Below are 12,461 nucleotides of genomic sequence, written 5' to 3' on the forward strand. Positions count from 1 at the left end.
AAATAATGGTTTAAGCCTTTGATTTCCAAATAATGCTTTTACCTTCCACCACTGTAATATCAATTCTTTCATATTTTCTACAAGAAAATGGGCATTTAGCAATGACATAAAATTGATGTTAAAAAGCAAAACACTAAAAGACTATTAGCATTGATTTTGTGTTGAACGTTAAAATTATAAACACTAATTTGTTAATAGATTTATTTGAAAGTCAACTCTAATTAATGTCAACTTTACTAATGTTAATTCATCACTAATTTTAAATTAAATAATTAATTAATTAAAAAGTTTAGTCCAAGACATTTTTATTTTAAAATTTATTTAATTTAGTTTCAACTTTAACTAACGCTAAATAAAACTTATTCTTAATATTAATTTAATTTGAGTGAACCTGTGCAACACTAACTATAATAACTTTATAAACATCTTCATATAGTATAACCATATTTATTTTAATCATTTTTTATAGTTAGCATTTATTTAATCGATTTTAATTTAAATAAATAAAATATTTAAAATAAATAAAGTTATCATTTCGATGCTAATTTTTTTATTTTAATTTAAAAAAAAATATTATCATTCAAAAACAAATACTAATTTTATTTATTTTAATTCTTATACAATTAATGTAAACTTAGCCTATACTAATTTAAATAAATATAAATATTATAAATAAAATAAGATTAATATCAGTAAACCGATCTAATATTATTTATGTTTATTAGTGTATTAAATTAATATTAACATAAATATTTATTGAATAGTATTTTTATAATAATATGTTTTTTTCATTTTTTTATTTTAACATAATTAAATTTACACTAATTCAACAATAACACAAATATTTATTTATTAAAAAACATAAAGGTAATTTTATATTTTTAACTTTTTTTTAAATTAATCTTTTATACAGACCTCACTAGTGCAGCGAGGGGCTTTTACCGCGGTTCATTTTCACTATACGTCGCGGTTTAAGAACCGCGGCATATTCAGCCGCGGTAGTAAGTCAGACACTTTAGGCCGCGGTTATAACTGCGGTATATAACTTGAGGAATATGCCGCGGTTGTCTAAGAAACCGCTGCGTAAATTCATTTTTTTAAAAAAAAAATTAAAAAATACACTATATGACGCGGTTGAACCGCGGCATATAGACCGAAGAATATGCCGCGGTTAGTGTCAAAACCGCGGCCATATATCTCGTTTTTAAAAAAACGAATCACTATATGCCGCGGTTGTGGTTAGAACCGCGACATATTCCCCTGCAGTTTTTTAAAATTGCAGGTCTGTTTTTGTGATATCCACTACCACAAAAACAGACCTGCATATAAAAACATGTACACAAATTCAATTTCAACATAACAAACACATGTTCAAATGTATTTCAACATCAAATAAAGTACAAAGTCTAAGAAAATTCTATCTAATCAAATGCATTGTTTAAATCTAAATCTAAGAGCTATTGTATAATCTAACTATATACTTCGCAGCAGCGTTCCTAATGAATAATAGTGACTTCTCAGGAACTGGTGTAGTAGTCTTGAATCTCTGCAAAAGACAATTCATTTTAATTAGTGTATATGAATTCAACATTTGTTAAAAATCAAAATTTGTTAAAGTTAAATATTACCGTTTCCCAGCGACTTGTGATGTGAGAACGAACAATATGGGTCATCCAATACATTACATAGTATCCACACTCATATGACCCATTTTGTCTGTTACACTACAATATCATCACAGTTGATAATAGTTAGTGAATAACATTTGTTATAAAACAATTATAACAAAGTATGACTTTAGCATATGTCAAACCTTGAGAGAAATCCAAGCAATCTTTCTACTATTAACAATTGATCTCCCACCCATCATCATAGTTGCTGGAATAGAACTGTATATAAAAAAAGGTTTTAGCATTCAGTTATATAACAAAGAAAGTCCAAACATTGAGGTTCTTACCAATCAATTGCTTGTTTGAGTTGTGGGGGAGGAGGCCTGTGCAATGAGCAGAACCACAAAGCATAGTTGTCTTGCATAGACATAACAAGAAGTTGCCAATGGCACCTGAAATTCATAATAACGTAACTATTAAATATTAAAATCACATATGGAACATTATTATGTTAACAAAGTTCACTTACCCGGATATATAAGGCAAAAAGTATATTTTCTTGCCCCTTCCAAAACTCCTTATCAGACTCATGTTGATATGCTCAAAATCATTTGATTCATGAATTGATTGGGGATCAATGAATCCATAATCATCAGAACGCCCCAACTTGTTACTGACCCCAGACATATACCTGAAATCAAAAATTAACTTTGATATAAGGATACTTGATATATAAATCAATTTTATATATAAATAATTGGTCATAGACTTACATCGTCCATAGTTGAATAATTGAAATACTTTGAGAGTCAGTGGGAAAATCCATTTCTTCGCCGTGCCAGATCCATGTTGTATAGCATCTTAGAAAACCATCACATATAAGATGTTCTCTAATTTGAGTTGCGTTCAACTTTCTCCCATTCAAACAGTTCACACAAGGACATCTAAACTTCACTTCATCATCAGTTCTCCCCTCATTACGTTGCGCAAATTGTATAAATTCCTCTACACCTCTCTCGTACTCAGCACTAATACGTGGTAAATTAATCCAATTTCGATCCATATTCCTAAATATTACATAAAAAGATAAACTACTAAAAATCAAACTTACAATTTCATACATATCATTGGAACTTAGTGAATAATATTTTAAGGTTTATAAATAATACAAGAACTAAACACAACACATTACCAAAACTATAGCAAAAACCATACCATACATTACCAAAACTATAGCAATTTCATGCATTACCAAAATTAAAGTTTACCAAAACTATACAAACTTCATACATTACCAAAACTATAGCATTATGCAAAACTAATGAAGAAATCACGTTAAGAATGCAAAAGGGCATAAATACCTCGAAGACGAACGGCGAAAACGCTTGGTGCAAAGAAAACGAAATCGCAGCGGAGAGGGAATGACGCGTTTCAAACGATTTTGATCGGCTAAAACTGTTTTTTCTCGTCAAAAATGAATAATGACCGAACAATATAAGGTTTAAACGGTGAAAAATGAGCAAACGGAGATGAACAGAGACGGAGGGAGCGAAAACGCGAAACAGAGACGCGAGGAAGACGACACTGTTCTCCAAGTTTTAATTTTTAACTCTGAACAGGGGAATCTACCGCGGTTCAATACTTAACCGCGGTATAAGAGGGGTATATGCCGCGGTTTAACCCCCAACCGCGGCATATACTAATTTAAAAAATTATCCTAAATGGCATTTTTGAAATTATTTTCAAACTATATGCCGCGGTTAAGCGGGCAACCGCGGCATATCCATCGAAATATTTCAAATATATATTAAACTAATTTCAGATAAGAGAATATGTCGCGGTTGCTCGTAGAACCGCGGCATATACCCCTGTAACGTGCTGAACACAACTGTCTCCCCAACTGCCTTCTGGGGAATTTCAGAAGTTACAGGGGGTATATGTCGCGGTTGTTCAGAGACCCGCGGCATATACCCCCTGTAACTTCTGAAATTCTCTGACTGGCAGAGAAGTTGAGAAGTTATAGGTGGTATATGCCGCGGTTGTCTAGAGAACCGCCGCATATACCCTTGTAACTTTTCAAATTCTCTGACCCAGTCAGCACCTGCAATAAATTGACAGGGGTATATGCCGCGGTTGTCCAGAGAACCACGGCATATACTCTGTTATTTAATTTTTTATTCATACGTGGCGTCAAAGGCAATGGTTGACTGGAGTATATGCCGCGGTTGGGAGTAGAACCGCGGCATATATGTTCGATTTATTTACAAAACTGCCACCGCGCACCATTATGCTGCGGTTTCCGTTGAACCGTGGCATAATGTGCGCTGTAAAAACCCAATTTTTTACTAGTGCCTTAAGAGTGTTATGATTTTGTCAACTAGGAATTAACTTTATGTTTTGAGTTGTGTAAGTGTGACTAATCCTTTTGCAACAGTTAATTCATCTGCATAATTTCGAATCTTTTAAGATGTGGTAGGGACCACAATAAGAACTATCCAATTACTGAACTTTAATCAGAAAATAGATGTGCACAGAAGTCAACATAGAAAACCAGACCATTGAGAAAACACTATAAGGTTTGTTAGAGAAAAGAAAAGGTCAATATAATTCATCTGATTCTGTAAAATAATGAAACAAAAAGAAGATAGCAAGTTAGATTAGTATTCCTTGAACTGACACAAAATTGTAACAGTTAAATACATATTCTTTATTGACTATGGTTTAAACTAGTTTTAGTCCAGTTTTCATTGATTTTTTTTCTTAATTTTGATCATTTTCACCAATCGATCTTCTAATTTATATGAATTACCTTTCATTCACTGAATTTCTGTCCTACCAACAGATTAAGTTTCATTTTCAAATAATTATATAATTAACACAAGTCAATTATTCATTCAAAGTAGTAGTTTTGTGTCCACACAAATGTCTTCCCTATATGCATTGTTATTATAATTAAAGTAATATATACTATTAATATTGCTTTTAAAACAGAATTATGATGATATTATGCAATATTACATCATAATGTATATAATTATATTTTTATGGTATCTACTTTAATTTTTTTATAATTGTATGATATTATACTAGTAGTAATATATAATATTTTAGAACAGAAAATGGAATGGTTAAGTAGGGCAAGTAAATAATAATAATAGTAATGAAATAACTTCTCCTTTCTAAAAACTTATAACTAATAGTTTCCATTTGAATAAAAAGATATTTCTATAAAAAAAACCAATAAAAAAAGTAACACGAGTTAAAATAGTATTATTAAAAAAATATATGAATGGTGCCAATGCATACTTTGTATGTATATACTGAAGGATTAGTGATTCCTCTAACTGAACAAAGATTTTGCTCTACAATGGCTAATTTAGATCACTGTTATTGCTCTGAAAACAGTCTTTAACCTAATAATAACAAACATCTTTCTTCTAACGCGCTTTGAACTTTCAAAGTACATTATCAGCTTAATTTCCCAACAATTTTTGGTTAATTATATACAATCATGTGATAAAGAAAACAAGTTTTCAACACGGAGAAGGGAGAATGAAAACAAAACTTATAACAGTGAGAATTTCAGAAAACAGATTTTATTAAACAAGTTTGTTTATTTTTTAATTTTAGAAAATAGAAAATTGTTTCAGAGAAACAGTAAACAAACAAGCTTGTAACCTTTTCAAATCTTTCATTATTTTTTTAGACAAACCCTACTGTTTACCATATTATCTCTCTCCTATCTGTCTCTATTTTTTGTCTAGTTTCTTGTGCTCGGACCTTCATTGATTTTCACACATTCATTTTTCTTTTTTTCTTTTTGCTTTGAGTTTGTCGTTCTCTCTATTATTTATTGAAGCTCACAAGTGGCTCCTCGTTTATAAGGAGTCTTATTTATTTATATTATAACAGTGGACTTGATCTGAATAAGAAAAGTTGACCAGCTGCAAGTGAAAAAGGATAAAATCTTTCTGTGCAAGAGAGCAAAACCAGTTCAATTTCTCACGCCAACAATACAATGGCATGTGCAAAACTCGTCAGATTGGCCAATCACATGTCCAGCACAAGAAAAATTCACAGTACTGCAAATAGAATGAGCTCAAATTGGAGAGATCTTATGAAAAAGGAGTTAGAAAATGGACACAGTGGAAAGCAAGAACAAAGTCACCACCCAGTTTGCATATACAGGGTTCCGTATAACATGAGAAGGGTCGAACCAAAAGCCTACAGACCCAACAACATCTCCATCGGTCCCTGTCACCATGGAGCACCCCACTTGAGAAACATGGAGGCTCTCAAGAAAAGGTTCTATATCAGCCTCTTCAACAATGATGCAAATGCAGCCAAGCTAGACCGGGCTTTTGAGTTCCTAGAGGAACAAGAAACCAACGTTCGAAGATGTTACAACGAGGACATCAAATTGAGCAGCGACGAGTTTCTACAAATGATGCTAGTTGACGGTTCTTTCATCGTTCAGCTCTTGAGGGATCTATCAGCGAATGAATTCGGAAAAGTCCCTTCTCTCAGCCCATGGATGTTGCCCATCATTCGTCGCGAGATGATAATGCTTGAAAACCAGCTTCCCATGTTTGTTTTGAGCAAGCTGTTTGAGTTAACCAGTGTTGATTCTGCTCCTTCGGGACATAATAACTGTCTCCAAGATCTTGCTCTTCGATTCTTTTATCCTTTGCTGCAGGTGGATTCGGATTATACACTGGATACTAAGGAAGCTGGTGAGTTAAGAGGGCTTCACTTCCTCGATCTTCTTAGGTCAGCCATTAGGCCAGATCTTAAGGGAGAAAAACCAAGAGACTTTCAACCTCACATGATTCGTTCTGTAACGGAGCTGATAGAGGCTGGTGTGAAGATCAAAGCAGATGAGAGTAAACAGTTGCTTGACATAAGCTTTGGGAAAAAATGGGGTTTTCTGACAAGACAACTCACTATTCCTCCGTTGTACATAAATGACCACAGAGGCACTGTGTTTCGTAACATAGTTGCTTTTGAGAACTGTCACAAGGATTGCAACCCTGATGTTACAACCTACTTGTTTTTCTTCAACGGACTCATCAACTCTGCAGGTGATGTCTCTCTTCTTCATTACAAAGGGGTGCTTCACCATTCTCTTGGCAATGATAACACTGTCTCTGAACTAATCAACAACGTCACCAAAGAAATTGTTCGGGGCAAAAATGAGTCCTACTTGTACAAAGTGGTCAATGGCGCAAACTCGTACTTTGCTTCCTTCTATGCGAGAAAAAGAGCTTCTTTAGTGCATCACTATTTAACCAGCTGGGTGGTGGGGGTTTCAACAGTCGGTGCATTGTTGGCTCTTTACTTCACTTTCATTCAGACTGTGTGTTCCTTTGCAGATTCAATCGAAGCCTTTAAAAACCAAAGCTTTAGATCTGCCTTTATAGATGTTTTTTGTATACCAGTTCGTGGCGTTCCTACCAATGATAAAAGTGAAAAATAGTAAAACTGAAGATGCTGCAATAAAACTAAAAAGGAGAATACAAATTTGAAGCTCTGCAGGAAAATCTGAGATTTGTACAAGGAAGTTTGTTGTTGCTCTGAATGAGATAGCTCTGTCTGTGATTGCTTGAATTAGTTTTGGTCTAATAATAAAAGAATCGTTCTCCTGCACCTCTCTCGTTTCTGCTTGCACCTCCAATCTCAAAATGGCAAACATAACCTTTAACTAAAATAGATTTTACCAAAGTAATTTTTTTTTTTACTTTTTCTTCTCTTTAATATGGGTTGTCCTAGCCGCTGCACTCCCTTATCCAACCCTGAGACAGTGCCTCCTTCCTTTACTTTCTTGTTCTTCTTCTCATTTTCACGTTTTCTCTCCTCTCCTCCGTTGCTTATTTGTTGGTTGAATAGTTCTACTTAAAAACAACTCTTTAGAACAAGACATATTTTACTATTAGTTTTTAGTTCATGGCGTATAGTATTATACTATTTAAAATGGCAATTTTTTTTCCTTTATTTTTATGCAACTAGCTCGAGAAAGTTATCAGCTTGTTCATGTACAAATATAATGGTTAAAATTTATAAAAAGAAATCATAAAACAACACCAAAATTGTTAGCAGATCCACGTAGTTCTTCTTAACTGGCCTAACGACATGTCAGTAGTTAGCACTTTTTAAAATATGCATAGGAATAAGTTCCCATGTTATACAGAAGTGATATTGTTTGTAGTCTGAGCACCTTGAGACAGAATCAAAGTTTTTTGTACTTATTCTTCTTGTTTGGCCAAAGAAACCTCAGTACAAGGAGAAGATAACTTTGTTTCTTAATTACCTGTATCGATGTGTGTGAGACTAGTTAAGACAAACTTATATCTTTGTTGCTCGTTCAACTTGGAAAGTCAACAAAAATAACAAATAATAAGCGACAGTAAAATCTAGATAAAATCTTTTCTAAATAAATAATATTTATAAAAATAAAGAAGAGAGCAATGAATTTATCTTGTGCATATAGGTGGAGAGAAGTTACTTTTGGAGAAAAGAAAAAAACTTATATCTTATATATTGGACTTCTCCCTATTATATATATTCTCCATGTTGAGGACGAGAAAGTAGTTACTCTAGTAAGACCACTCTTTGTCTGCATGGAAGAAGGGTGTGTTTGTGCTTTCCGTTGTGTGATTTTCAGTAACATTACGAAGACACGGTTAGTGAGATTCGAAGTCTCACGTTAAATAGAAATGAAAAAATATAACATTATTATATAAAGGTAAAAAATAGGTTAAGACATTAAGATTTTAGATAAAGAGCAGTGTTAATCTTTTGTATGGTTAGATTTATATTTCATTTGATGTTTATATTTTTTTAGTGAACTTGATAGACGAATTGTTTTGTCTTGTATCATGTGGTATTATTTTCTTCAATTTTAGTTCTCTTCCTACCAATCAACTGAAAAGAGTTTGCTGCATCGTGACTTTGCTCTGTTGCAATTTCTGCATATCACATCCTCTTCTTTTATGCCTTCCCATAAATCATTGACATTCTTCGTATAAAAAAATGCAGTAGGTAAACTAGGTTCAATGTTGCATTTCCACCATATATATTCCTCCATATATGACGATCCTTCCCTTCGATTAGATAAATGTTCCATCAACAAATTCCGATTTTCTTTTAATGCACAATCAAGTCCTTAGCATCAATGGGCAAATATTTGATCTCAACATGCTCAAATTCTTCCTCAATATATGGTTGTTGATCATCAAATTGTTGCACACTTTTGTTGCACACTCTCATCATCTCGTAATATAGCTTTGTGTTACTCCTTTCTCTAACGTGAAGTCATAATCGTCCTTTTTGTTGAACAAAAAAGTTTGAATTTCATCGTAATTATCATCCTAAATATTAGACTCAACGGAAAAATATATCAAGGTGTCATGAAAAATTTCATCTATAGTAGTAAATATTTGTTTGGTTTATTTATAGCACTCATCATTTATAGTATCAGCATACCTTAGGAACACACCTTTCAGCTTTAAGAGATAACTTACTTTTTTGATGCTCGTGTAATTGAACATAAGTCACACAATAAAAAACTCAATGTTAATTTAACAATTTTAAGACTTATTAATGTATCTTTAAGAGGTTGATTAAGTGTTTTATACTCAAGAGACCTAGATAGTGTTTGATTGATACAGTGTACTGTATATGTGAGAGCTTCTTCACAATATATTGATGGCATTTGAGCTACAATCAATGCAGCTTGACCCACCTCCAATAGATTATGGTTCTTTCAATCCACCACCTCATTCTGTTGTGGCATATTTAGATAGGATCTTTGACGACCAATTCATTTGAATGCTAGAAAATGTTAAAGTTTTGATGCATATATCCCCCTCCATGGTCTTTGCATAATACATGAACTTGTGATTTGTACCAAGTCTTAATCATTTTGCAAAAAATTTAAAATAGTATTCTAACTTCACTTTTAAAAAACATAACAAAGTCATGTACAATTATCAATAACCATCACAAACCACATTGAACCATCCAACTTTTAAAGGAAATTATGAATTTTATTTGAAATTAAAAAAAAAGAGTTTTTGACTCTTTGCAAGCTCACAGACATCATAATATTTGAAATATCAATTTAATCAAATGAATTTGGAAATACTTTTCTTTATGTAACCGAAAGATACATGTTCTAGACACGGTGTCCTTCTCGGTCTTGTCCTCTATCTTGAATGTTTTGAGTCTCTCCCTTTATTTAAAGGTGACCCTGCTTTCTTCTTCTTCTCCTCCTGTTATGTCTCATGAGATCCAAAAACTCTTCAGTAGATCCTTGAACTTTTCAATCGCAAATTCTGTATTCTTAAAGTTGTTGGTTAACAATGTCAAGATCTCAACTAGCGTCTTCCATTTATATTTAGCTAGTTGATCATGGTTTTACCTGAGTTATGTACTAGGACACTCTTTCGTCTCCTTTATGCACTCCAACTTGTCATTTTTGAAGTTAGGTTCGTTTCAATATGTATTCCCTTTATACACCTTCAACAATATTTTTCATTGATAACTTATATATTTTCATATTAAAGTTTATTACACTCTCCTAACATTTTTGTTTATTTTATCTTTTAACTTTAACTCAGATTTTAATTTTTAGGTTCAATTCATCCAATAAGAAACTATTGATAACTAACATTCGTGGATAAAAAAAAAGTGTTTTGTATTCTAAAGATATCTAAACTCCTCTTTGTTCCATTTTTTTGATATATTTTTTAGATGTTTCTCATATACTCCTTTTAGGACAACAAAATCCTTTGCTCAGGTTGTTGTAAATGTTCAAAACACTCTTAACTACCTTATCAAACCCTCAAGATAGAAATTGTTCTGGTTTCCTTTTTTTTTTTTGATCCTGAATATTATAAAAAAGATATAATTGGATCACGGAAGAGCAAAGAGTCATGAAAGAAGGGCAAAGGTAAGTAGTAATGTAGCAGAAAACCAAGACTATGATAGGAGAGAGACGGAAATTTTATTTAGAAGGAGTGAATACAGAAGGCACTCAGAAACAAAAAGCACAGAAGAAGGTAAGGGTCTTATTTAGTAGGACATGGACTATGTATGAGTAATCATAGCGTGTGAGAATGACCCCATGAGATATAATACAAGGAAAGCAAAGAGCACAGTGTGATAGTATGGTGATGAGAAGACCTAATCGGATCCAGTGAGGATCTCTTGTGCCTTTTTCTCAACATAGAGGGAGGCTCAATCAAGCGGGAGGACTGAGCATCTGAAACAAAAATTCCAGCAAGTGAACCAGATGCGATGAGTTGTAGGACACCCTCAACGAAGATCTCAAGGGATATGTTACCCTTGTCGTTTGGATCAGTGCTGAAACCTGCCAAGAGCTTGTCAACACCGAAGGTGTCTATTAGGGTTTTGTGGAGGTTGACAAATTCGTGTGTGCTGGGGACTTTCTGATCGTAGTACTGGTAGTTGACCCAGTGAATACGGTTTGGATTAGCCTTGAACAACTGCTTGTAGTGGGAAAGGACAGGTTCTGAGGGTGCAATGGAGACCACGAGTCCACTGATTGTGGTTTGGAGGTAATCTATGACTTTGCCTATGCAGTAAGCAAAGTCATCTTCACTGGATTCGATGTGCTCATAGTTGATGTCAATGCCATCGATCACAGTTTCATGATGAAACTTGTAGAGCACTGATATTATCTCGTTCAGTGATTTCTTGGCATTATCATCCATATTTCTTTGTCTTTAGGATTGAATGGAAAATCGGTGCCACGACCTCCAAGGCTTATTACCACCTTCACACCCTCGTAATCTGCCTTTAGTTCTCTGATACTTTTAGCGCTGAACTTTGTCACGTTCCAATTTGCACGGAAATTTCCCTTCCCTTGTTTCTTTCCGCTTCCATCCTCAACGTAATCATCTGAGGCAAAGGCCAAAATGAAGTGGAATTGTGGGATTCTTTTGTTGATGATTTCGACTGGGAAACCTTCAATGGGTGGGACATCCTTTGAACCGATAATGTATTCACGAAAAATAGGTTTCGGAGACATTCTGAGTTCTTAGTTCTCTTTGTTTTCTTGAATTGCTTTGATTTGTTTGAGGGATGGGATGAAGGATGTCCTACTCTTGACGCTATTTATAGAGCCAATTAGAGAATTAATAATTATTATCGGATGCACCGTCTCAGTTCGCTAGTTTTGTCACTCATCATTTTTTCTTCATCATTATCCTTCTCTCAGCATATACGTCATTAGTTAAAGATCAAATCAAATTCTGTTCACTCCTACAACTATGAGTAAAGAAGATTATCTCAATGATCAAATATTCAATCATCAACTTCTCTCATAAATTTCACAAAGCATTTTTCATTTCGTTCACACGGTGGTTGTTATGCTGTCTGTCTGTGATCTTATGCCACCTGCTTCATATCTACGATAGCAAGCTTAGTTATAACATCATATTTCGTTTTTCACAACAAAACTTTTGCTTCTGACTTCTGTATGTAATAAACAATATTATGTCGGTGACCATGTTCTCTCAAATTTAATTTTTTTTGTTCCTTAAATCGATCTATGTGCCGTGTGTACTCATCGCGTATACATTATTTTCAGAATGTCAGGTTGTTGTTTCTGCATGACTTATTTTTATTTAGTCTATTTTGTTGTCTATAGTATTAAAAAAAAATAAGATAATAATATTTCACTTTAAACATGCACAACACTTATTCCGTATATTAGTTTTTTCATATTTAAGTGTCTTATGCAACCTTGAATGGCCTTAATATGAAGAGATACTAAATAAGGTTTAGAATTTGGTCAAGTTCATCCCATGGTTGTTGCACATTTTAAAA

At 33.4% G+C, this 12,461-nt stretch overlaps 1 protein-coding gene and 1 pseudogene across 1 annotated transcript; one reads left to right on the forward strand and one right to left on the reverse strand.

Moving 5' to 3' along the window:
- Window positions 1–5,628: 5,628 nt before the first annotated feature.
- Window positions 5,629–7,086, forward strand: LOC148195697 (UPF0481 protein At3g47200-like). Its single transcript, XM_088093831.1, has one exon. The coding sequence runs from the start codon at window positions 5,629–5,631 to the stop codon at window positions 7,084–7,086; it is 1,458 nt and encodes a 485-aa protein (XP_087949957.1).
- A 3,504-nt stretch (window positions 7,087–10,590) lies between these two features.
- On the reverse strand, window positions 10,591–11,702 carry LOC148195698 (chitinase 2-like; annotated as a pseudogene).
- Between the last annotated feature and the right edge of the window lie 759 nt (window positions 11,703–12,461).

The sequence above is a fragment of the Vigna umbellata genome, chromosome 7 (assembly GCF_029865625.1).
Source record: "Vigna umbellata cultivar VRB3 chromosome 7, Vumbellata_1.0, whole genome shotgun sequence".
Lineage (NCBI taxonomy): Eukaryota > Viridiplantae > Streptophyta > Magnoliopsida > Fabales > Fabaceae > Vigna > Vigna umbellata.